This window comes from Hylobates moloch, unplaced genomic scaffold (genome assembly GCF_009828535.3).
Source record: "Hylobates moloch isolate HMO894 unplaced genomic scaffold, HMol_V3 SCAFFOLD_15, whole genome shotgun sequence".
NCBI classification, from domain to species: Eukaryota; Metazoa; Chordata; class Mammalia; order Primates; family Hylobatidae; genus Hylobates; species Hylobates moloch.
The window spans coordinates 34674276-34699880 of record NW_026652290.1 but is presented as its reverse complement, the minus strand read 5'-3'; the positions used below and the strand labels follow the sequence as shown (position 1 = coordinate 34699880).

The 25605-nt window shown below is 40.1% G+C and overlaps 1 protein-coding gene across 2 annotated transcripts in view; it reads left to right on the top strand.

Annotated features, from left to right (window-relative positions):
• Positions 1 to 420: 420 nt before the first annotated feature.
• The window catches only part of LOC116483568 (sulfotransferase 1C3), a 92421-nt gene continuing 67236 nt past the window's right edge, over positions 421 to 25605 (top strand). For both annotated transcript variants that reach the window (XM_032177739.2, XM_032177737.1), the window contains exons 1-2: positions 421 to 535; positions 25140 to 25318. In XM_032177739.2, the coding sequence (XP_032033630.1) occupies positions 25147 to 25318 (172 nt within the window). In that variant the 5' untranslated portion in view covers positions 421 to 535; positions 25140 to 25146. The remainder of the gene's footprint in view (positions 536 to 25139; positions 25319 to 25605) is intronic.

Genomic DNA, 25605 nt, shown 5'->3' with positions numbered 1-25605 from the left:
TTCAGTGAAGAGGCAGTAGAATATGTTTTCTACAGGTTCAAAGGGAACAGGATGAAATAATTGTCCAAGTTCCCATCCTGAGAGCTGGTCTGGGAAGACCTCCAGTATAAATATAGGCTCATTGGGATAATTAACGAATTATTGGTTTGTATTCCCTCATGTTGGACCTGTTCATTTACATTCTGAGTAGCTGGTATCAAAAGGGGAGCAGGGACCCTCAACTTTGTGGTATCTGCAGAGAGCCAAGCCAGGACTAGATTTGTACCTTGGGGAGTGCCTCAGGATCCAGTAGAGGCAGAACACAGCAGCAGGTGCAAAGTCCTGCCCTGGCATCCACCTACTGCAAGCCTTACCCCAGCCTGACACACCCACTCCACCCCCTCCTCCCAGGTTTATAAGCTCTGGACAGTCAGCATCATCCTCACCTGCTGTGCTCTTACTTGCACAGTGTCCTGGAGCTGGACCTGGCTCTGGTTTCCTAGAACCAGTATGACTAAAGACAGCAAGCTGCTTCCTCTGGTCCCTGAGATACCAGGTAAGCCTTGCCTGCTTAGAGACTCTCATCCTAGTGTCTGACGACCACCAGGCCCTAGAAAAGGGTAGGGATATTCAACCCTTGTTAATCATATAAAAAATAGCTTTGGGGTCTTCAGATTTTGTGGCTCCAAATAAAACTCGGGTAAGTCATGAGCTGAATGCCTCATGCATCTTCAGAAGATGTTGGGTCCTGAGGTAACACTGAAGCAGAAATCTAACTCTACTTAGATATCTTTCCCTGATGGGCTGAGAGAATGAAGGAGATGCTAAACGCATGTCTGTCATGTACAATTGTGTTATGCTGCTGCAGCAGGCTAGAGCTGCAACCCATGGGAAGCGGACACTGTATTGCTGTTGAAACCATTACCTTCAGAGGGTGACGGGCCAGGAGACAAGCCTCAGGTTTGTTTCTTATTAGGTGAATGACTTTAGCCCTCTAAGCCTCAGATTCACTATCTCCAACATAATTACCTAAAGTTACAAAAATTAAAATAAGAATTTCTGCAAATTTCATAACAGATCAATCTTCTATGAATTACAGCTATTGTGTTGTTAATATCAATAAGCAAAATATCATGATTTTTTAAATTGTATTGATTTTTTAATTGCCAACTAAAAATTTTATATATTTCTCATATGTAATGCGATGTTTTAGAATATGCATACATTGCGGAATGGCTAAATTGAACTAATTAACGTATTGTAAGTCAAAGAAAATTACTAAGTCATGTCCCAATCATTTATTTTGTGTGCATGTGGTTTTAAGGGGTGGAGAGTTTAATAGGCAAGAAAGAGAAGAGAAGAAATAAGGAAGAAGCTCCCCTGTACAGAGACAGAGTGGGTTGGGGGAGCTCCAATGTTGAGAGAGGAGACCCCATAAGCAGTGGATACCAGTCAGTTATACGAGGAAGTGGAAGGAAGTGGTGTCTGATTTCCATAGGGCTCAAGGGATTAGTTTGACCAGGCATGTCATTCATATAACCCACAAAAACTGGCCCTCCCACCCTAGCCTTTCAATATGCAAATTCAGAGTGCCATGATGTTCTACACACGTGGGGATATGTGGGGGCAATCATGCTGCCAGGCACATGTGAGGCAACGGCAAGAGGACAATGGTGGGAATCCTCATGTTGGTGGACCCAGTTTCTAATGGCCAGGGTTTGCATATCAAAGGTTGCCAGCCTGGCTCTAAGAGCCATGGCTTTCCTGCTAGACAATAAACATTTCTGGAGCTGCTCTAAAAGAAACAAAAACTTTCCAAGGACCCCTTTTCCTCTCTATCTGCCTAAAATTATTCCTCAATAACTCCTATAACACTCCCCTCTGTGGAGATCTCACCATACCTGCTGTTAGGAGGTTTTGGTCCATGACTCTTTCTGGCTACTCCCTGCTGAAAAGGGGCGTCAAATGGGAAACAGCAGCTAGGGCTCTTCCTGTGGTCGATCCTAGGATTCTCAGAAGAACGGCACATCTATGCGTGTTTCAGTTTGTGGCACCATTTGGAGTTTGAATGCTTGTAGGCGAGAAGAAAAAATTCGAGTTATAGTATTGAGTATACAGTGTCCAAATATTAGTACAAGACATATAAGCGAGAGAGGGCTAAATAAAAAAGTTAACCAATTCCACAAAGAGGACTGGAATTCATTAAAAGAGGGATTGTAGCCACCTGAGGCTGAAGCCTGCATTTTCCCTGAGCTTCTCAATAATTTTGATTTGATCTTTAAATACCTGTAACTCGGCCGGGGGCGGTGGCTCACGCTTGTAATCCCAGCACTTTGGGATTGAGGCGGGCGGATCACGAGGTCAGGAGATCGAGACCATGGTGAAACCCCGTCTCTACTAAAAATACAAAAAAAAAAAAATTAGCCAGGCGTGGTGGCGGGCGCCTGTAGTCCCAGCTACTCAGAGAGGCTGAGGCAGGAGAATGGCGTGAACCCGGGAGGCGGAGCTTGCAGTGAGCCGAGATTGCACCACTGCACTCCAGCCTGGGCAACAGAGCAAGACGCCATCTCAAAAAATAAATAAATAAATAAACAAATACCTGTAACTCTATTGCAAATAGTAGAGTGAAGAGTGAATATAGCAATTCCCATAAGTGTGGTGGGGTAGATAATTTCCATCTAAAATTTTACTTACAAAAATATAGAATTTCCCTTTGGGGGTCTATGGAATTTCTTGGTTTTATTTTCCCAAACAAAGGGCAAAGGATGTGAACAGATACTTCTCAAAAGAAGACATTTATGCAGCCAAAAAACACATGAAAAAATGATCATCATCACTGGCCATCAGATAAATGCAAATCAAAACCACAATGAGATACCATCTCACACCAGTTAGAATGGCCATCATTAAAAAGTCAGGAAACAACAGGTGCTGGAGAGGATGTGGAGAAATAGGAACACTTTTACACTGTTGGTGGGACGGTAAACTAGTTCAACCATTGTGGAAGTTGGTGTGGTGATTCCTCAGGGATCTAGAACTAGAAATACCATTTGATCCAGCCATCCCATTACTGGGTATATACCCAAAGGATTATAAATCATGCTGCTATAAAGACACATGCACACGTATGTTTATTGAAGCACTATTCACAATAGCAAAGACTTAGAACCAACCCAAATGTCCGACAATGATAGACTGGATTAAGAAAATGTGGCACATATACACGATGGAATACTATGCAGCCATAAAAAATGTTGAGTTCATGTCCTTTGTAGGGACATGGATGAAACTGGAAACCATCATTCTGAGAAAACTATTGCAAGGACAAAAAACCAAACACCACATGTTCTCACTCATAGGTGGGAATTGAACAATGAGAACACATGGACACAGGAAGGGGAACATCACACACCAGGGCCTGTTGTGGGGTGGGGGGAGGGGGGAGGGATAGCATTAGGAGATATACCTAATGCTAAATGACGAGTTAATGGCTGCAGCACACCAACATGGCACAAGTATACATATGTAACAAACCTGCACGTTCTGTGCATGTACCCTAAGACTTAAAGTATAATAATAATAAAATAAAATAAAATTAAATTAAAATTAAATAAAATAAACCTCCAGGTTATGGGCACCCTACTTACTTTTATTACCTTGCAGAATTTGCAGGATCATTGCCCAGAACTAGCATATTGATTCAGATTCTTACATTACCCATCCCTTTTTGTTTCTTCCAAGCTGCAGGAGATACCACTTGATTCACAGGAATAAGCGGAGTTCGTCTAAAATGTAGGCAAAAAGCTTAAAAACAATGAAAGAGACTAGGATTTAAAGACAAATGTATGATAACATTTGGAGCACAATTTCTCTCTCCAGTCCTCATTCCTGGTAAAAACAAATTATGATAGGACTATGTGTGCTGTGGGTAGAATACACTTTAGTCTTATACTTGGCCTGATTATTTGCATAATGTGCAGCAAGAATGGTTATTTCTACATAAGTCTTTTGGATTGGCTTTGATGAAACTCTGTTCCACAAGGAATTTCAAATAAGACCTTTAAAGCTGAGCCCAGCCATGGGTTTGTATCCTCCAATACCTCTGAGTTGTGTCAGTCTCTTTCTTGAGGTCCCAAGATAAACGTGGAGTTCCCAGACCTGTTAGAAAGTGACATTCTTGACTGACCAGAGGTTAGGAACCCTGTGCCACACTGTGTAGACAAGGTATGAGGCCAGTTCTCCCCAAGAGGCTTTATTGGCCCTTCATGTCAAGTTTGATTCCTTAAAGGGAAACACACACTTTCAGTCAAAGCATATGTAAAATAACCAGTTTTTCCAATGGCGTCCTATGGACAAAGAAAAATGGATTATTATTGCACTGATGCAAACAACTATATTGCCATAAGTTAAGAGTACTCACAGATAGTCTCCTAATTCTAGAGGAACCAGGCAGAGAAAAATAAACATGCTCTAACTTTGGTTCATGGTAGTGTAACTTAATTATTAAAGGCCATAAATAGTTAAAAATAAGTTTCCTTGATGCTACTAAACAAAACAAGGATCAGCAATATTCCAAGCAAAAGTTAAAAAGCTTGCTTTAACTTTCTGAGTGCAGTCCACTTAGTTAACTCTTGTCTTGCTTGATATTTGAGGAACAAAGCAAGACAACAATTGTCTGCGAATGACAAAATTTCCAGGATAGTTACAGTTAAAACATGACTGGGGCCGGGTGTGGTGGCTCATGCCTGTAATCCCAGCACTTTGGGAGGCCGAGGCAGGTGGATCACGAGGTCAGGAGATTGAGACCATGCTGGCTAACATGGTGAAACCCCATCTCTAGTAAAAATACAAAAAATAAGCTGGGCATGGTGGCGGGTGCCTGTAGTCCCAGCTACTCAGGAGGCTGAGGCAGGAGAATGGCGTGAGCCTGGGAGTCAGAACTTGCAGTGAGTAGAAATAGTGCCACTGCACTCCAGCCTGTGTGACAAAGCAAGACTCTGTCTCAAAAAAAAAAAAAAAAATCACTGGAAAACCTGGTAAGTGATTTTAATTATATACCAGGTGTGGATCCTAGGACCCAGACAGAAATGCAAATAAAGTTTGACTTCAGTATCTAGCTCCATGTGTCCCAGGCCTTACTTATCTATAAAGCAGGCAATATACAACCTGAGAACATTTAGCAACCCTGGTATCTAAGTTATATGATTCAGACCACCTATTTGCATTTTGACGACACTTGCATTCTACCAATAGTTCTTAAGAGTATTTTTATTTCTTACAGCCATGTGAACAAAAAACATATTTGATTTAAGTGATTATTTTTCTTTAAGACAATCAATTAGAGCTCTTTTTACAGACATTACACACAATACATATATAGCAGCACAGACAGAAGATTCAGCACTTGTTAAGATTTTTCCTTTGCCAGTTTTTTAATGGATTACTGGCTTTAGGTGGAACTCTTGGAGGAGCAGGGTCAGGTACCATGCATTTTTTAGGGCCTATAAGCAGACACAGCTGAAGGCAATTAGCCCATCCCCCATAGGAGTCTTATTTTTTAGTGGAAGGTGGGGATGTTTTCATGTCTTTCAGGTGGCCAAGAGCATGCTTCTCTGATTTATTACTACTACTAGCCATCCCTTACAGTGTATTTTCTACCTGGTTATTAAACTGCAAATCTCTCTCATAATGTGAAGTAATGTGAAACCCCCAAAACATAAGCAGTATATAACAAAATACATAGCAGAACAGAGCCTTTGATTTTGAGAAGAAACTATCTACTTTTAATTTGGGGGGTTTCATAGGAAAAACAGATGGCTTTTTATTTTCCCAAAACAGGGTCTGTGGCACCCCTCTGTTTTTCCCAAGGAGTCCCATGCTACCAGAACTTATCTTTGGGCCTCTCATGCATGCATTAGGAGTGGTAAGACAAAAAATAGAGAAAAATAATTCAGTCCACTGAGAGGAAAAAAGGCTTTTTCCAGAAGAACTTTGAAATATACCTATAACTTGAATATCCATTTTTAATTAAGCTGAGCACTCTTTAAGAAAATCCTTTTAAATCCCTTTTTACTCGACTTTAGCCATGCCAAGCAGTTAAGATGTTTGACTTTTCAATTTTACAAGTAACCTTACAGGTGAAACCAATGAGCCTTAATTAGCTTATGATTTAACTGTGAGTGTGCAAGGCATTTTCAAAGGAGGGTAAGCAGCTTTTGAAACTATCATTGTGAAATTGTAACTGAGACAGTGAAAGAGATCGGACCCAAACAGCTCCATGTTGTTTCCAGTGCCCAAGCTGTCCTTGCCCATCCCTGGGCATAGGCTTCGCCACCTTTGGAAGGAACCTGGTTTACAGTTTATACTTTAAAGCAAAGATGGTAGTGGCTCCTTCTTAAGATATACTTCCCTCTTGCCTGGGGACGAGACCAGGAAACTAGCCAGAAGTCTTGGAACCATCCCTTAGGAGTCATGCAGCTAGAGACTATGAGATTTTGACCCTCCCTAAACTGCTTTCAAGATCAGTGCTTAAGATATTTTGTAAACTCTGCCTTTGATGAATCAGCTGGCACCACCCAGATTGACAAACTGGCTTATACCATTTTTCGGACCTTAGGAACTGACTTAGCTCAAGAAGATAGCTACCACTGTAAAATGGTGGAGAGTAATATGTATTATTGTCATGGGGTTACAGGTCATGTATCCAAGGACATGAAACAAGATGGAGGCCTGTAGCCAAGTTTGTTACTGTTATGTTGGGCTGGCTTGAACAGCAGGCTTGTGGGGTCCTGGGTGTGCATCCTAACCCAAGGTACCCTTTCTTTGACAGAACCATACAGAAAGACATGCAAAGCACACAAAATTGTCTACAGCTTAAGATCAACTTCAAAAATCCTTTTTCATTAATTATAAATTCACAGAGAATATAAACAATGATCCTTATTATCCCCTTTACTGGCTTGCACAGGAAGAGAGAAGCCAAAGCCGAACTGATAAGAAATTTTTACCCTTTTGCCAGCATATAACGCTTCTGGTTTCCCATCCCCCAGCTCAACTCTAAGCCAAGCATTTTAAGGTTTGGCAAATTAACTTTTCCCAGGTTAAGGGAACATTATAAAATAGATAGAAGGCATTATAAACCAAGAAAGAAGAAAAAATACTGTATAAAGCGGTTCCAACTATGGTTGTTATGAGGTATTGCCTCTCTTCCCATTGTGAACGGTGTTTTGCCTATTTTTTTACCTTAACTATTTTTTTCTTTTCTGTTTTTGCACACTATAGGAGACATATTACTTATTTCCAAAAATTCTCATCTGCTTGCAGAGCTGCCTATTTCAGCTGCAGTTAGGGTTTGGCTTAGGAGCAGCATAAGTTTCCTCCATGAGAGGGCAAATAACTGAGTTAAATTTTTGAAAGCTTCTATATAGCTATCAGGGTGGTCAGAAAATTGGCCTAAGTCTGCCTTTACTTGTCTAAAGTCCTGCAATGAGAAGGGAACTTGAAAGGCCCCCAAATAAGGGAATCCTCAGAGGGTTCTCCGGGAACTTGCTTTTCGAATTTTGGGGAATTATTCTCTTTGGACCTGCCTGATACGATTGCTAAAAGAGCTGGGTTGATTTTGCAACACTTGCAAAGGTCTAGTAAAAAGGCCACACTCCTGTGCAAAAGAAAATAAGCCAGTTTTTCTTAAAACTTTCAAGGTTGAAGAATTCCCAGCGCTTCAGAACACACTCCAGGGGAGTGCATGTTGAAGATGATCTGTTACCCATCTAAAAACAGAAGTGAGAATAAAAGCATCCTTTTAGTCTCCTTCCTTTCGGTAAGTGATCCAGGATGGAGACGAAAACAGTAGAGGGCATTCCCCAACTATTTTCTCTCTTTGGCTCCTGAATCCTGGCACCCATTTAAATGTGCCACCCATGACTGCAGACATGACCCTCCAAGTCATGGCCCCAGAGGAAGTAAATTTTGGGCCTTAGTCATACTGTCCACAAGCAGTCTTAGTCTTCTGCCTTTTATTTCTCTTTGACCTCCTAGACTTGTGTGGCCTGTGTGCCTTCCAAAAAAAAAAATGTATTTCAAGAAAAATCACATAATTGGGCAAGGCCCCTTTAAGGGAGGGAGCATGCTAGATTGAACTCTATATCCTGCTATGATGGCCTATGCTAAAGCATTTACCCATAGAAAAAGGGTTCTGGTTAACTTTTGGACTTAGAATCCCTTTACTAATTAAGCATTGTCTGAATAGGAGACAGAATAGGTGCCTTAAAGGAATGCAGGAACCGAATGGCCATTTTCCTGCCAATAGGACAATATCAAGACTAAAATTTGGCTATAGAAGACATTTTACTGCTAACTGCTAAAGGCAGAAAATTCCCGTTCCCAGAAGATGCCTGGAGCCCGATTTCTAACAGTGTGAAAGGAGGCTGTGCTGTTACTGTGAAAAAAGAGGAAGTTTGCCTCATGTAGAGGATTTTTTTCCCCACTAGGTGGCTTAGAAATATCATGTGCTCGCCAGAGAAATCATACAGAGAGAGACGTTTACTGAGTTACTGCCTGCTGTGATTCATGATCTTTTCTAACAGACCTGTTTCCCTGAACTGCAAAGATTCCTGAACATTAGACACACAGAGAGGGGTAAGAGACCGTGGATAAAAAGAGAAAGAACGTTTGATGACAGGACAGCTGGAAGAGAGCCTTGAGATTAAAAGACAGATTTGAAGTTGAGACCAGCTCCATGCTTGCCAGCCTGATAAATGAATTCCCTTTCCCGGCCAAGGCACCAAAATGATACAGTTCCAATGAGTGGAGGAAGACCAGGGCTCTTGTCTCACGTGAATTAGATAAAACGACACAGACACACGTGGGGTGGTTTTAAGGAGTGGAGAGTTTAAATAGGCAAGAAAGAAGGGAGAAGACAGGGGGAAGAAGCTCCCCTGTACAAAGACAGATGGAAGCAGGCTCCAAAGTCGACAGAGGAACCCTCCGCCACCCAATAATTTCTTAGAAGTTTATTTTGCTAAGGTTAAGGATGCATCCAGGAAAAAGGGACACATAACCACAGGAAACACCTGTTGCCCTGTGGTCCATGCTTTTCCAGAGAGGGTTTTGGGGCTTCAGTATTTAAAGAGAAAACAGCAGGCAGCAGGGCAAAAAGAGAAAAAAAGAAGAGTAGATAAAGAAGCAAGAGTTGCATTCCATTGAGTCTTTTGATTAGTTTCTCTGAATCCACATTTTTCAAGTGAAAGAAGCAGGTGGCAGAATAGTCAATTATGCAGTCATTTCATGAATCTGCCTTTTTACATAAGTAAAATGGGTGAATAAAATGATGAGTAAATAAAATAATTATGGAGTGTAGGGAGCAGCCAGATATGCATTTGTTTCAGATGAGTGGAAGGATGACTTTCAGTTATGTCCTTTGCCTGTGAAGGCAACACTCAATTTACATTTTCAGGGTGAATTTCAACAGAACTGCCTTAGGGTTAAGATCTTGGAGACCACCGGGAATTTTCTTTTTTTTTTAAACTTTAAGTTTTAGGGTACATGTGCACAACATGCAGGTTAGTTACGTATGTATACATGTGCCATTTTGGTGTACTGCACCCATCAACTCGTCATTAAACATTAGGTATAAATCCTAATGCTATCCCTCACCCCCTCCCCCGACCCCACAACAGGCCCCGGTGTGTGATGTTCCCCTTCCTGTGTCCATGTGTTCTCATTGTTCAATTCCCACCTATGAGTGAGAACATGTGGTGTTTGGTTTTTTGTCCTTGCAATAGTTTGCTGAGAATGATGGTTTCCAGCTTCATCCATGTCCCTAGAAAGGACATGAACTTATCACTTTTTATGGCTTCATAGTATTCCATGGTGTATATGTGCCACATTTTCTTAATCCAGTCTATCATTGTTGGACATTTGAGTTGGTTCCAAGTCTTTGCTATTGTGAATAGTGCCACAATAAACATACGTGTGCATGTGTCTTTATAGCAGCATGATTTATAATCCTTTGGGTATATAACCAGTAATGGGATGGTTGGGTCAAATGGTATTTCTAGTTCCAGATCCCTCAGGAATCATCACACTGACTTCCACAATGGTTGAACTAGTTTACAGTCCCACTAACAGTGTAAAAGTGTTCCTATTTCTCCACATCCTCTCCAGCACCTGTTGTTTCCTGACTTTTAGTGATGGCCATTCTAACTGGTGTGAGATGGTATCTCATTGTGGTTTTGATTTGCATTTCTCTGATGGCCAGTGATGATGATCATTTTTTCATGTGTTTTTTGGCTGCATAAATGTCTTCTTTTGAGAAGTGTCTGTTCATATCCTTTGCCCACTTTTTGATGCGACTGCTTGTTTTTTTCTTGTAGATTTGTTTGAATTCATTGTAGATTCTGGATATTAGCCTTTTGTCAGATGAGTAGATTGCAAAAATTTTCTCCTGTTCTGTATGTTGCCTATTCACTCTGATGGTAGTTTCTTTTGCTGTGCAGGAGCTCTTTAGTTTAATTAAATCCCATTTGTCAATTCTGGCTTTTATTGCCATTGCTTTTTGGTGTTTTAGACATGAAGTCCTTGCCCATGCCTATGTCCTGAATGGTATTGCCTAGGTTTTCTCCTACCGTTTTTATGGTTTTAGGTCTAACATTTAAGTCTTTAATCCATCTTGAATTAATTTTTGTATAAGGTGTGAGGAGGGATCCAGTTTCAGCTTTCTACATCTGGCTAGCCAGTTTTCCCAGCACCATTTATTAAATAGGGAATCCTTTCCCCATTTCTTGTTTGTGTCAGGTTTGTCAAAGATCAGATGGTTGTAGATATGTGGCATTATTTCTGAGGGTTCTGTTCTTTCCATTGGTCTATATCTCTGTTTTGGTAGCAGTAGCATGCTGTTTTGGTTACTGTAGCCTTGTAGTATAGTTTCAAGACAGGTACCGTGATGCCTCCAGCTTTGTTCTTTTGGCTTAGGATTGACGTGGCAATGCAGGCTCTTTTTTGGTTCCATATGAAGTTTAAAGCAGTTTTTTCCAATTCTGTGAAGAAAGTCATTTGTAGCTTGATGGGGATGGCGTTGAATCCATAAATTACCTTGGCAGTATGGCCATTATCACAATATTGATTCTTCCTACCCATGAGCATGGAATGTTCTTCCATTTGTTTGTATCCTCTTTTATTTCCTTGAGCAGTGGTTTGTAGTTCTCCTTGAAGAGGTCCTTCATGTCCCTTGTAAGTTGGATTCCTAGGTATTTTATTCTTTTGAAGCAATTGTGAATGGGAGTTCACTCACAATTTGGCTCTCTATTTGTCTGTCATTGGTGTATAAGAATGCTTGTGATTTTTGCACATTGATTTTGTATCCTGAGACTTTGCTGAAGTTGCCTATCAGCTTAAGGAGATTTGGGGCTGAGATGATTGGGTTTTCTAGATATACAATCATGTCATCTGCAAACAGGGACAATTTGACTTCCTCTTTTCCTAATTGAATACCCTTTATTTCCTTCTCCTGCCTAATTGCCCTGGCCAGAACTTCCAACACTATGTTGAATAGGAGTGGTGAGAGAGGGCATCCCTTGTCTTGTGCCAGTTTTCAAAGCAAATGCTTCCAGTTTTTGCCCATTCAGTATGATATTGGCTGTGGGTTTGTCATAGATAGCTCTTATTATTTTGAGATACGTCTCATCATATTGAAAGTTTTTAGCATGAAGCATTGTTGAATTTTGTCAAACGCCTTTTCTGTATCTATTGAGATAATCATGTGTTTTTTCTTGTTGGTTCTGTTTATATGCTAGATTACGTTTATTGATTTGCATCTGTTGAACCAGTCTTGCATCCCAAGGATGAAGCACACTTCATCATGGTGGATAAGTTTCTTAATGTGCTGCTGGATTTGGTTTGCCAGTATTTTATTGAGGATTTTTGCATTGATGTTCATCAGGGTTATTGGTCTAAAATTCTCTTATTTTGTTGTGTCTCTGCCAGGCTTTGGTATCAGGATGATGCAGGCCTCATAAAATGAGTTAGGGAGGATTCCCTCTTTTTCTATTGATTGGAATAGTTTCAGAAGGAATGGTACAAACTCCTCCTTGTGCCTCTGGTAGAATTGGGCTGTGACTCCATCTGGTCCTGGACTCTTTTTGGTTGGTAAGCTATTAAATATTGCCTCAATTTCAGAGCCTGTTATTGTTCCATTCAGAGATTCAAATTCTTCCTTGTTTAGTCTTGGAAGGGTGTATGTGTGAGGAATTTATCCATTTCTTCTAGATTTTCTAATTTATTTGTATAGAGGTGTTTATAGTATTCTTTCATGGTAGTTTGTATTTCTGTGGGATCGGTGGTGATATCCCCTTTATCATTTTTTATTGAATCTATTTGATTCTTCTCTCTTTTCTCTTTATTAGTCTTGCTAGTGGTCTATCAATTTTGTTGATCTTTTCAAAAACCAGCCCCTGGATTCATTGATTTTTTGAAGGGGTTTTTTTGTCTCTATTTCCTTCAATTCTGCTCTGATCTTCGTTATTTCTTGCCTTCTGCTAGCTTTTGAATGTGTTTGCTCTTGCTTCTCTAGTTCTTTTAATTGTGATGTTAGGGTGTCAATTTTAGATCTTTCTTGCTTTCTCTTGTGGGCATTTAGTGCTATAAATTTCCCTCTACACACTGCTTTGAATGTGTCCCAGAGATTCTGGTATGTTGTGTCTTTGTTCTCGTTGGTTTCAAAGAACATCTTTATTTCTGCTTTCATTTCATTATGTACCCAGTAGTCATTCAAGAGCAGGTTGTTCAGTTTCCATGTAGTTGAGCGGTTTTTAGTAAGTTTCTTAATCCTGAGTTCTAGTTTGATTGCACTGTGGTCTGAGAGACAGTTTGTTATAATTTCTGTTCTTTTACATTTGCTGAGCATGCTTTACTTCCAACTATGTGGTCAATTTTGGAATAAGTGTGGTGCTGAGAAGAATGTATATTCTGTTGATTTGGGGTGGAGAGTTCTGTAGATGTCTATTAGGTCTGCTTGGTGTAGAGCTGAGTTCAATTCCTGGATATCCTTCTTAATTTTCTCTCTCATTGAATCTGTCTAATGTTGACAGTGGGGTTTTAAAGTCTTCCATTATTATTGTGTGGGAGTGTAAGTCTCTTTGTAGAGTAATGACTTGCTTTATGAATCTGGGTGCTCCTGTATTGGATGCATATATATTTAGGATAGTTAGCTCTTCTCATTGAATTGATCCTTTTACCAGTATGTAATGGCCTTTTTTGTCTCTTTTAATCTTCACTAGTTTAAAGTCTGTTTTATCAGATACTAGGATTGCAACATCTGCCTTTTTTTGTTTTCCATTTGCTTGGTAGATCTTCCTCCATCCCTTTATTTTGAGACTATGTGTGTCTCTGCACATGCGATGGGTTTCGTGAATACAGCACACTGATGGGTCTTGACTCCTTATCCAATTTGCCAGTCTGTGTCTTTTAATTGGAGCATTTATCCCATTTACATTTAAGGTTAATATTGTTATGTGTAAATTTGATCTTGTGATTATGATGTTAGCTGGTTACTTTGCTCGTTAGTTGATGCAGTTTCTTCCTAGCCTCAATGGTCTTTACAATTTGGCATGTTTTTGCAGTGGCTGGTATGGGTTGTTCCTTTCCATGTTTAGTGCTTCCTTCAGGAGCTCTTTTAGGGCAGGCCTGGTGGTGACAAAATCTCTCAGCATTTGCTTGTCTGTAAAGGATCTTATTTCTCCTTCACTTATGAAGCTCAGTTTGGCTGGATATGAGATTCTGGGTTGAAAATTATTTTCTTTAAGAATGTTGAATATGGGCCCCCACTCTCTTTTGGCTTGTAGAGTTTCTGCCGAGAGATCAACTGTTAGTCTGATGGGCTTCCCTTTGTGGGTAACCCGACCTTTCTCTCTGGCTGACCTTAACATTTTTTCCTTCATTTCAACTTTGGTGAAACTGACAATTACGTGTCTTGGAGTTGCTCTTCTCAAGGAGTATCTTTGTGGCATTCTCTGTATTTCCTGAATTTGAATGTTGGCCTGCCTTGCTAGATTGGGGAAGTTCTCCTGGATAATATCCTGCAGAGTGTTTTCCAACTTGGTTCCATTCTCTCTGTCACTTTCAGGTACACCAATCAGACGTAGATTTGGTCTTTTCACATAGTCCCAAATTTCTTGGAGGCTTTGTTCATTTCTTTTTATTCTCTTTTCTCTAAACTTCTCTTCTCACTTCATTTCATTCATTTCATCTTCCATCACTGATACCGTTTCTTCCAGTTGATCGAATTCCCTACTGAGGCTTGTGCATTCATCACGTAGTTCTTGTGCCTTGGTTTTCAGCTCCCTCAGGTCCTTTAAGGACTTCTCTGCTTTGATTATTCTAGTTAGCCATTCATCTAATTTTTTTTCAACGTTTTTAACTTCTTTGCCATGGGTTCGAACTTCCTCCTTTAGTTCAGAGTAATTTGGTGAAGCCTTCTTCTCTCAACTCATCAAAGTCATTCTCCATCCAGCTTTGTTTCATTTCTGGTGAGGAGCCGCGTTTCTTTGGAGGAGGAGAGGCACTCTGATTTTTAGAGTTTCCAGTTTTTCTGCTCTGTTTTTTCCCCATTTTTGTGGTTTTATCTACTTTTGGTCTTTGATGATGGTGACATACAGATGGGGGTTTTGGTGTGGATGTCCTTTCTGTTTGTTAGTTTTCCTTCTAACAGCCAGGACCCTCAGCTGCAGGTCTGTTGGAGTTTGCTGGAGGTCCACTCCAGACCCTGTTTGCCTGGGTATCAGCAGCAGTGGCTGCAGAACAGCGGATATTGGTGAAGAGCAGATGTTGCTGCCTGATCATTCCTCTGGAAGTTTTGTCTCATAGGAGTACCTGGCTGTGTGAGGTGTTAGTCTGCCCCTACTGGGGGGTGCCTCCCAGTTAGGCTACTTGGGGGTCAGGGACCCACTTGAGGACGCAGTCTGTCTGTTCTCAGATGTCCAGCTGTGTGCTGGGAGAACCATTACTCTCTTCAAGGCTGTCAGACAGGGACATTTAAGTCTGCAGAGGATTCTGCTGCCTTTTGTTTGGCTGTGCCCTGCCCCCATAGGTGGAGTCTACAGAGGCAGGCAGGCCTCCTTGAGTTGCAGTGGGCTCCACCCAGTTCGAGCTTCCTGGCTGCTTTGTTTACCTACTCAAGACTTGGCAGTCGGCCGGGTGCGGTGGCTCACGCTTGTAATCCCAGCACTTTGGGAGGCCGAGGCGGGCGGATCACGAGGTCAGGAGATCGAGACCACGGTGAAACCCCGTCTCTACTAAAAAAATATAAAAAATTAGCCGGGCGTGGTGGCGGGCGCCTGTAGTCCCAGCTACTTGGAGAGGCTGAGGCAGGAGAATGGCGTGAACCCGGGAGGCGGAGCTTGCAGTGAGCCGAGATTGCGCCACTGCACTCCAGCCTGGGCGACAGAGCGAGACTCCGTCTCAAAAAAAAAAAAAAAAAAAAAAAAAAGACTTGGCAGTGGCGGGCACCCCTCCCCCAGTCTCGCTGCCACCTTGCAGTTTGATCTCAGACTACTGTGCTAGCAATAAGTGAGGCTCCATGGGCATAGGACCCTCCGAGCCAGGCATGGGATATAATCTCCTGGTGTACTGTTTGCTAAGATGGTTGGAAAAGTGCAGTATCAGGGTGCGAGTGACCCGATTTTCCAGGTGCCATCTGTCACCCCTTTCTTTGATTAGGAAAGGGAATTCCCTGACCACTTCCACTTCCTGGGTGAGAAGATGCCTTGCCCTGCTTCAGCTCATGCTCCGTGCACTGCACCCACTGTCCTGCACCCACTTTCCGACACTCCCAAGTGAGATGAACCTGGTACCTCAGTTGGAAATGCGGAAATCACCTGTCTTCTGCATCACTCACTCTGGGAGCTGTAGACTGGAGCTGTTCCTATTCAGCCATCTTGGCTCTGCCCTGGGAATTTTCTTCTGAGGAAAATGTGAGGGAAGTATGTAACTATCTACTCAGGAACAAAATGGGAGGGAAGTTTATGTGACTTTTTTCCCTTTGACTGACTTTTCCCTTTGGCTCAGTGACTTTGGAATTATGAGATTTTCTTTCCTTTTCACATTTTCCCCATTTTCCAAAAGGAATAGGGAAAGCAGAGCATGGAAATCATGATTCCAGATCCACCTGTATTAAACTGGTCAATCTAAAGTAGTGAAAAGTGTAGAATCTAGTTTAAAAAGAGTTTATTCAGGTGCAAATTTTCAGAACAAGCTGCCCAGTAAGCACAGATTCCAAAGAACAGAAGTCAGTGTTGTGAAGCATAGATGTTTGGGATGGTTCATATAGACAAAGTTTAGGGAAGTTTAACAGAATTCCAACATCTTTGTATGTAAAGCTTAATGCATAGTTACAATGAATTGATTAGTCAAGGTATTCTTTTTCTTTTGAGAATGGTATATTTAACATTCTACAATAAAAATGCAGCAGTCATGGAGTCTTGGGCACCGTCTAGTACAGGACAATGAAAGAGATGGTTATAACAAAGATTAGTAATTGGAAGTGTGGAGGTCTGGTCTCTACTTCTTCCTAGAAATATACAGAACAAGAATAATGAAGAAGATAACTAATCTACAAGTTAAGAAGCCAAGTAGCAAACCTGCTATATGACTCAGCATCCAGAGAGTAACTTACCTCTTGGCATAATAAATTGAGTGTCCTGAAATGTTATTTTCTTTTACACTTCCATTTTTTCTTCAAAATCTTTTGGAGAAAGCATTGGAGAAGAATCATGTATATAGCTTGTATATTTAGGTAAAAATCCCACATCATAAGCAAGGCTAATTCCTAGGAATTTATATCCCATCTAATGGGAAAAAATTGGAAAGTACCAAGGCCAAATTGTAAAGCAAACAAGGGAGAAGTGATCCTGGAACCTGATTCAGGCTACTTGACTACCTCTTTAATCAAAACAATTATATGAGCCACCATTATTCTCGCCTTTTCAGTTGTGCTTTGACTCAACTGCAAACAAATATCAACAACAGTGTTGAAAAAAACAGGACAAAACACAATGAATGATGGTGTAATTCTTAGAATAAGTAATAGCTTTCACTGCCAATGTCCAAAACAAGTCCCCCGCCAATTGTTTGGAGAAGGTGTTGGATCTGAAAATTTATTTATTCGGGTTTTTGTATCAGCCACTAATTTAATGATGTTATCTGATTCATCTGAGATATAGACACAAGCTTCTGTTTTTATGGTAGAGCAAGTTTCCACTTGAGCTGCAGTGAGCATGTCTAAAGCAATAAGGTTCTGTAATACTGCCTTATAAGAGCCACTTCATTATTTAATACTGAAATATCCATGTGGCTATCATTTAGGGTGCTTTGTGTATAATGGGTTAGAGTCTTGTCAAATGACAGCCTCAATACCTAGTTAAGGTACAAAGATGGAAGCTAAATCATCATATCAGTGAACACAGAATGAACCCAATGAGATTGTAAATGAGAAAAAAGTTGCAGGTTTTGATAGTAGACAACCTAATCAAGCATGTGCCCACATATAACCCAACCCAAAGAATGCTGTCCTAACCATCATGGGGGAAACTGTGGCCTTAAACTAGTGCCACATAGCGAAGGGATTTCATCTGGAACAAACCAATAAATACCCAGTTGTTGTTGCATGCCAATCAGTACTTTGTAATATAGTTGTGTGGATATATCATTGTTTGGGTATCTGTCCCATATCTCTACTGCTACAGGACCAAGTATCTTTGGTATGATTTCTCTATTCCCAGTGTAAAGGAGCAAGCTAACTGAGCTGACCAAAGCAGTGGGTAAGCTAGATGAGACTACCCCAGATTTGTGTTAAACCATTTTGAAATTGAATTATCTTTCAATTGAGACATTGTCACTCCATCTCAAAGTTGGGGCAGCGACTGTGTTAAAGCTAATGAACTCATTTCTTTTACCAAGAAGCTCTTCCCATGCCCTTAATTCTATAAAGTGTTATTAATAGGCTGATGATGTATATTATGCTTAGTCATACTAGTGTCAAGCACAAATTACTACTCTTAAGAAACATGGATATATTTCTGATATTCTATCCAATCTTGTCTTCTTTGAGAGGAGATAGCCACCATGGGAGGCCAGAACTACTAGAAAGGGGCATGAGATTACATACACAACAAGCATCTTTTTATAATCTATTAGTGTAATGCTGGGCCCATTGCTGTTTAATACTAGGCCCATTGCAGAAACACTAGCTTTGTATGCAACAGCTAGTAATAATAAAACCAATGCATGCAAGAAAGTATGAAAGGAAAGAAGTGTAGTGGGAGCTTGTAAAGGCAAATCTTTCACATTTGTTAAAAATTGTTAATAGTAAGCATTCGTTCAGATATAGGCCTAGTACAGTCTTGGGTTTTAGCTGTCTCCATCAGATATTGTTTTCTTATCAATCTGGTGTCGACTTATTACAAGTCTGAGGTCACCTTCTGCGGAAATAGTACACTCAGGAAATGGAGTCTTCTCTTGATGAGAAATGTGGATCCCAGAGCCTATTCCTTCTAAATTAATAGCACAAGGATTAGTAAGAAGCACTTGGTAAGGGCTTTTTCATTTTGTTTCAAGAGAGTGGTTTTTTATTTTTTTTGAGATGGGGTGTCTCTCTGACACCCAGGCTGGAGTGCAGTGGTGCCATGTCGGCTCACTGCAACCTCTGCCGCCCAGGTTCAGTTGATTCTTTTGCCTCAGCGTCCCAAGTAGCTGGGACTACAGACATGAGCCACCATGCCCAGCTAATTTTTTTGTATTTTCACAGAGACAGGGTTTCACCATGTAGGTCAGGCTGCTCTCAAAATCCTGACCTCAAATGATCCACCCACCTCAGCTTCCCAAAGTGCGGGGATTACAGGCCTGAGCCTCCATGCCTGGCCTTAAGACAGTCTTTTAAAAGATGTTTCCAGTAGACAAAATCTCCTGGTTGAAGATGGAGGGCCTTGAATCCTTTGTTTCCTGGAAATCCACTAAGAAAATAATCTTTCACTAGGTTTCAATTTTTAGTTAATTGTTTCACAATGTTAAAACAATAAAGCAATATGCCTCCCCTTAAATTACAGAGTTACAATCAAATGGAGACATCTCTCCCAATGTTAACTAATTTTTCTCAGTCCATTCCAGAGGATCTAGCTTGCCTTATTTTCAAAAAGTGTATAAAGATTGAGTCAAAAAAAAACAAAACTGGAATCCAATTTCTACAAGTATCATACCAGTCCCCCAAATCCTCTTAGTTGCTTCTTAGTTTGGGGAAAAGTGAAGGCCAATATTCCTTTTATCCTCTCCAAGTGCATAAAAAAGATCTTCCTTTGATATTAGATGACCCAAATATGTTATTTGCTTTTTAAAACACTGAAGTTTTTATTTTTCCTGAGAACTTTTGTCCCTTTGAGGCTATCATAACAAGTGAATTTCATCTTCTATATATACTTGCCAACCCTCTGAGCAGAGATGCAAATCATCTACATATTGTTTCAAAATGGATTTCCTAAGGAAGTAGATATCATAGAGATCTACTTTTAATATTTGTGAAAAGTAAGTTAGGATCTCAGTGCATTTCTGAGGCATGACTTTACATGCGTATTGTCTGTCTTCCCAAATGAAAGCAAAGAGAAGTGTCTGTCTATCCCCAGGAATTCTATAGAATACACTACATAAGTCCATCACAGAAAATAATTTGCCTTAGGTAGAAATGGCAGTCAGCCACAAATATGGGTTTGGAACTACTGGATACAGAGGAGAGACTATGTTGTTAATTGTTCTCAGATCCTGTACAAACCTCTATCCTCTATCATTTGATTTCTTTATGGGAAAGATTGAAGCATTACATGGGCTTATACAGGAGATAAGTAGATTTTATTTTTATATAGTTTAAAACTATAGAACTCCTTCTAAATCTTCTTGTTTTAAAGACTATTGGTTAAAGTTTGGAAAAGTTTTTGCTGAGTCCATTTGAATTTTGACTGGGACAACTAAGATATTTTTTCCAATATCAGTGTATGACTTTGACCACAATTGATCAGTACTACCTTTAAGAGTTTTTGTGATTCTTCATTATTCAACAATTTGATGTCCTCTATGACAACAGGAGTTGCAGTTTGTGAATTTAAGAGGATCACATTCCAAAACATTCATTGTATCTGGTAATTCAATTTTGCCTTCTAGTTCTAATCACATTTCCCATTTTTTGAAAAAAAAAGCATGGGCATTATGTAGTTCTAAGAAGTCTCTTTCTATCTAATGAATGGGGTCTGAGGAAACTAAGACAAAAATCTGAGTTCCTTGTAAAGGATCTAGCTGAAAAGCTACAGGCTAAGATTTATATGCCAGTACAGAGGTATTAGTGACATCCACCATTTGAAGTATTTGTTTGCTCCAAGGAATGAGGCCTTGTAACAAGGTGGGACACTCATCTAATTATTCCCTTGTTTCTTTTACACTCACATTTTCAGTGACTGATATCTTCTATTAGATTCCTCAAGAGAAATTTCTCTTGACAGAAATTTATACCAATTTCAGCTGGCAATCTAAACTCCTTTGAAATATTATTTTACCCAAGGCCCAAATTATTACCCTCATTGTTCATTTCAGTAACACTTTAACCAAGCAACCTTCATTTTTATCTGAAGAGAAATCCAATGGTTACTTAACTTCTGTTAGGAACAGAGACTTCCTTTAATCATCTGATTTAATTTTGCTTGGTGATGTTTACTTTGAAAAAAAAATTAACTCCAAAATATTCCAAACTGACTATGGTGTCACAAACTTCAATTAACCTTTGAAATTTAAATTTCTCCCATAAATTAAATTAGTTCAAATGGTTAAATTAATTGATGGAGCCCAAACCTGCCAACCAACAATAACAGAAGTATGAATATCTATTTTAATAGGAGAACTATGATTTGGAGAAGTCCACATCTTCCAAATATTTTTAAACAAAGATTACCTGACTCTAGGGGAACTCCTATGAAATAATTGTCCAATTAGAAGACCTTCATGTGTTTTACTATTATATTACCCTAGACGATAGCCATTATTCAAGCAACAAATTGCTTCACAGGTTTGCCCATGTGAGCAGATAAACATTGTCTATGATATTGAAGGAGAATTGATGGGTAATCTTAAGCATCTGTTCAAAGATGCTTCCAGGGCATGTCCTGCCTGCCAATGAGACCACCCAGGCAGGACTGCAAATATGGGACACAGGCAGGAACCCAAACTTCCAGGATCTGAGCATAAGTGGGCTGCATACATTCTCTTTATTCTGCTTAATGTATATTCTCTGGTGGATTGAGCCTTATACTTGATGAAGGAGAGTTCCTAGAGTAATGATGGAAAGAAAAATTTTATTTTGCATTCCCAACTCAGGAAATGCAAAATGAAGCAAAACTGGCACTTGGTTCTGCTTCAAAAAATGGCTAAGCATCGCAAATACCACATTCACGGAAAAAGAGACTTTGCACCTTGAAATGAAACACATAACAAGTCACTCCACCTAGTTCTAGTGCACAAAGTAAGTGAAATTATGCATATTTCTTTGGAATGGATTGGATACAAGACAAAAGGTTGTTTCAGTATGGGGCCAGGAGGCCATCTCAGCACTGCAGCCATCCACTGCTTTTGCATATTCACATGGTCAGAATTACCCAGAGTATATTTTCAAGAATTCAAAGTCTATGAAAACTCCATTTTTAAAAAATAAAAGACTTACAGGACTTGGAAGTGCTACCAACTTCATTCCTTTTTTAAGGATTCAAAATCCCAACTGATGAATTCAATGATCGAAGACATTCTGCAAGAAAGAAACCTGTTTCACTATTTCCCAGAAAGCCCTCGAATTCATGTCCCCATGGACTCTACTTTTTTCAGAACACTGATTAACAAACTACAGATATACATTTCTCTGGATATTTTGACATATGTTTATTATTTTCTCTCACAATGAAGAATGAGGGATTAACATTTATTCAATGTCAACTACATTAAAGGCATTTTACAATGCCTTTAATGCCTATAATTGTACAAATTTTACGTTTATTATGTCATTCTCACCCTAAATACTTCTTTAATCTCAATGCATAAGTTCTTTTCTGCAAACTAATATACGCCTGATTCTGAAAGGATTCCTTTTCTCCTTCCAAATGGGACAAAGAACCTCAATGTGTACAGAAAGATTAAATATTCCACATATTTACTGTATTAGTCCATTTTCATGCTGCTGATAAAGACATACCCGAGACTGGGCAAATTATAAAAGAAGGAGGTTTAACATCCACTTATGATCCCACATGGCTGGGGAAGCCTCACAATCATGGTGGAAGGCAAGGAGGAGCAACTTATGTCTTATATAGATGGCAGGAAGCAAAGAAATAAAGAGCTTGTGCAGGAGAATGCCCCCTTATAATACCATTAGATCTAGTTAGACCCACCCAGCATCACAAGAATTCCATGGGAAAGACCTGCCCACATTATGCAGTTACATTACACCAGGTCTCTCCCACAACATGTGGAAATTCAAAATGGGATTTGGGTGGAGACAGAGCCAAACAATATCATTCCACCCCTGGCCCATCCCAAATTTTATGTCCTCACATTTCAAAACCAATCATGCCTTCCCAATAGTCCCCCAAAGTCTCAAGTCATTTCAGTATTAACTCAAAAGTCCACAGTCTGAAGTGTCATCTGAAACAAGGCAAATCCCTTTCACCTATAATCCTGTAAAATGAAAAGCAGGTTGGTTACATCCTAGATACAATGTAGGTACAGGCATTGGGTAAATACACCCATTCCAAATGGGAGAAATTGGCCAAAACAAAGGGGCTACAGGCCCCGTGCAAGTCCTAAATCCAGTGGGGCAGTCATATCTTAAAGCTCCAAAATGATCTCCTTTGACTCTATGTCTCACTTCCAGGTCATGCTGATGCAAGTGGGGGGAATCCCACAGTCTTGGGCAGCTCCAACCCTGTGACTTTGCAGGGTACAGCCTCCCTCCCAGCTGCTTTCATGGGGTGGCCTTGAGTGTCTGCAGCTTTTCCAGGTGCACAGTGCAAGCTGTCAATGGATCTACCATTTTGAGGTCTGGAGAACAATGGTGGCCCACTTCTCACAGCACCACTAGTCAGTGCCCCAGTGGTCTGTGTGATGGCTCTGATCCCACATTTCCCTTCTGCACTGTTCTAGCAGAGGTTGTCCCTGAGGGCTTTCCCCTTGCAACAAACTTCTGCCTGGGCATCCATGTGTTTCCATACATCTTCTGAAATCTAGGCAGAGGTTCCCAAACTTCATTTCTTTACTTCTATGCACCCAGAGGATCAACACCATGTGGAAACTTCCAAAGCTTGAGGCTTAAACCCCATGAAGCCATGGTCTGAGCTCTGTGTTGGCTCCTTTCAGCCATGGCTGGAGCAGTTGGGAAGCAGAGCACCAAGACCCTAGGCTGCACACAACACAGGACCCTGGGCCCAGTCCACAAAACCATTTTTTCCTCTCAGACCTCCAGGCCTGTGATGGGAGGGGCTGCCATGAAGACTTCTGACATGCGCTGGAGACATTTTTCTCATTGTCTTGGAGATTAACATTCAGTTCCTCATTACTTATGCAGATTTACACAGCTGGCTTGAATTTCTCCCACAAAAAGGAGATTTTCTTTTCTATTGCATTGTCAGGCTGCTATGCTTCCTTTATAAAACTGAATGCCATTAACAGCAACCAAGTCACCTTTGAATTCTTTGATGTTTAGAAATTTGTTCCACCAGATACCCTAAATCATCTTTGTCCAGTTCAAAGTTCCACAGATTTTGGGGACAGGGGCAAAATGCCACCATTCTCTTTACTAAAACATAGCAAGAGTGACCTTTACTTCAGTTCCCAACAAGTTTCTCATTCCCATCTGAGACCACATCAGACTGGATTTCATTGTCCATATCATTATTGGCATTTTTGTAAACGACATTCAACAAATTTCTAGGGAGTTCCAAACTTTCCCACATTTTTCCTGTCTTCCTCTGACCCTCCAAACTGGTCCAACCTCTGCCTGTTACCCAGTTCCAAAGTCAATTTTACATTTTCAGGTATCTACAGTAGCACCCCACTCTACTAGTACAAATTTATTGTATTAGTCCCTTTTCATGCTGCTGATAAAGACATATCAGAGACTGGGCAATTTAAAAAATAAAGAGGTGTAACAGACTTAAGTTTCCATGTGGCTGAGGAAGCCTCACAGTCATGGCATAAGACAAGGAGCAGCAAGTCATATCTTATATGAATGGCAGCAGGCAAAGAAAAAAAGAGCTTGTACAGGGGAACTCCCCCTTATAAAGCCATCAGATCTCATGAGACCTCTCCACCACCATGAGAACTCCATGGGAAAACCAGTCCCCACAATCCAGTTACCTCCCACTGGGTCCCTCCCACAACACATGGGAATTCAAGATGAGATTTGAGTGGGGACACAGCCAAACCATATCATACCCCAACTTAATTCCAACTTTCCAGAGTTAGTAGACATGAGAGTTTTGGGGTACATGGGTACATGAGAGTTTTTTATGCTGTAACCCATGGCTGATATTTCAAAAATGATTCCATGAATGAAAAAAAATACTACATAAAATTATGTTGTTTGAAGATTTTCCCTGTGAAAACTATTCAAGAAAATAGAGTATAGAATGTTCCTTAAAACCATTGTTTTGAATTTTCTTCAATGTAATAGTCTCGCTTCTAATTGTACAAAATAATATCTTAAAGACAATGAAGCAATATATGACACATAACCCATTATATTCCCTATTAACAGGTAATATGGTTGTTAGGTCATGCAGTAGAAAAAAGACTATTTGAATATAAATCTCAGCACCAACAGGTATTGATTATTTTACTTTTATCAAATTATTTAAACTTATAATGACTTAAGTTTCCACATCTAGAAAAGAGAGGAAATAATACCTGTTTTATGTGGTTGCTATGAAGATTAAATAATTAAGGTACTTCGAGTAAGTTGTTAGCATGTTTTATGTTAGCTTTCACTTATTTTATATTATTCCAATCAATGGCAGGAAGGTGATAACCCATACTATGAGCCATAAAACTACATTTTAAAAAATTTTAATTAGAATTAATCATACCCATCCCAGATTCTCAATGGCGAAGATTGAGAAAAATGCTCCCACTGTGGAAAAAAAGCCAGAATTATTTAACATCCTGGAAGTCGATGGAGTCCCTTTGGCAGTATTATCAAAAGAATTGTGGGATAAAATCTGTAATTTCCCAGCCAGACCTGATGATCTTATCCTGGCAACTTACCCAAAGTCAGGTAAGTGTTTCAGAATATAAAAATATTCAATATTTTCATGTGAAATTATTGCATAATCTGTATTGATCAATGAAGCATGATTGGGATTTGGAGAGGAACAATTCCTCATTATGGAGATCTGTTCTTTGGTGTTGCAGGACATTTAGCACTCCTGATCCTTAGGGCAACAATTTCCAACAGCACTCTCTGAATATAACAGAAAAGATTTCTAAATGCCTTGGGAGTAGGACAGATAATGCTCCCATTCCAGAACCCATAGCATACATCAAATATAAGGTCAATAAATT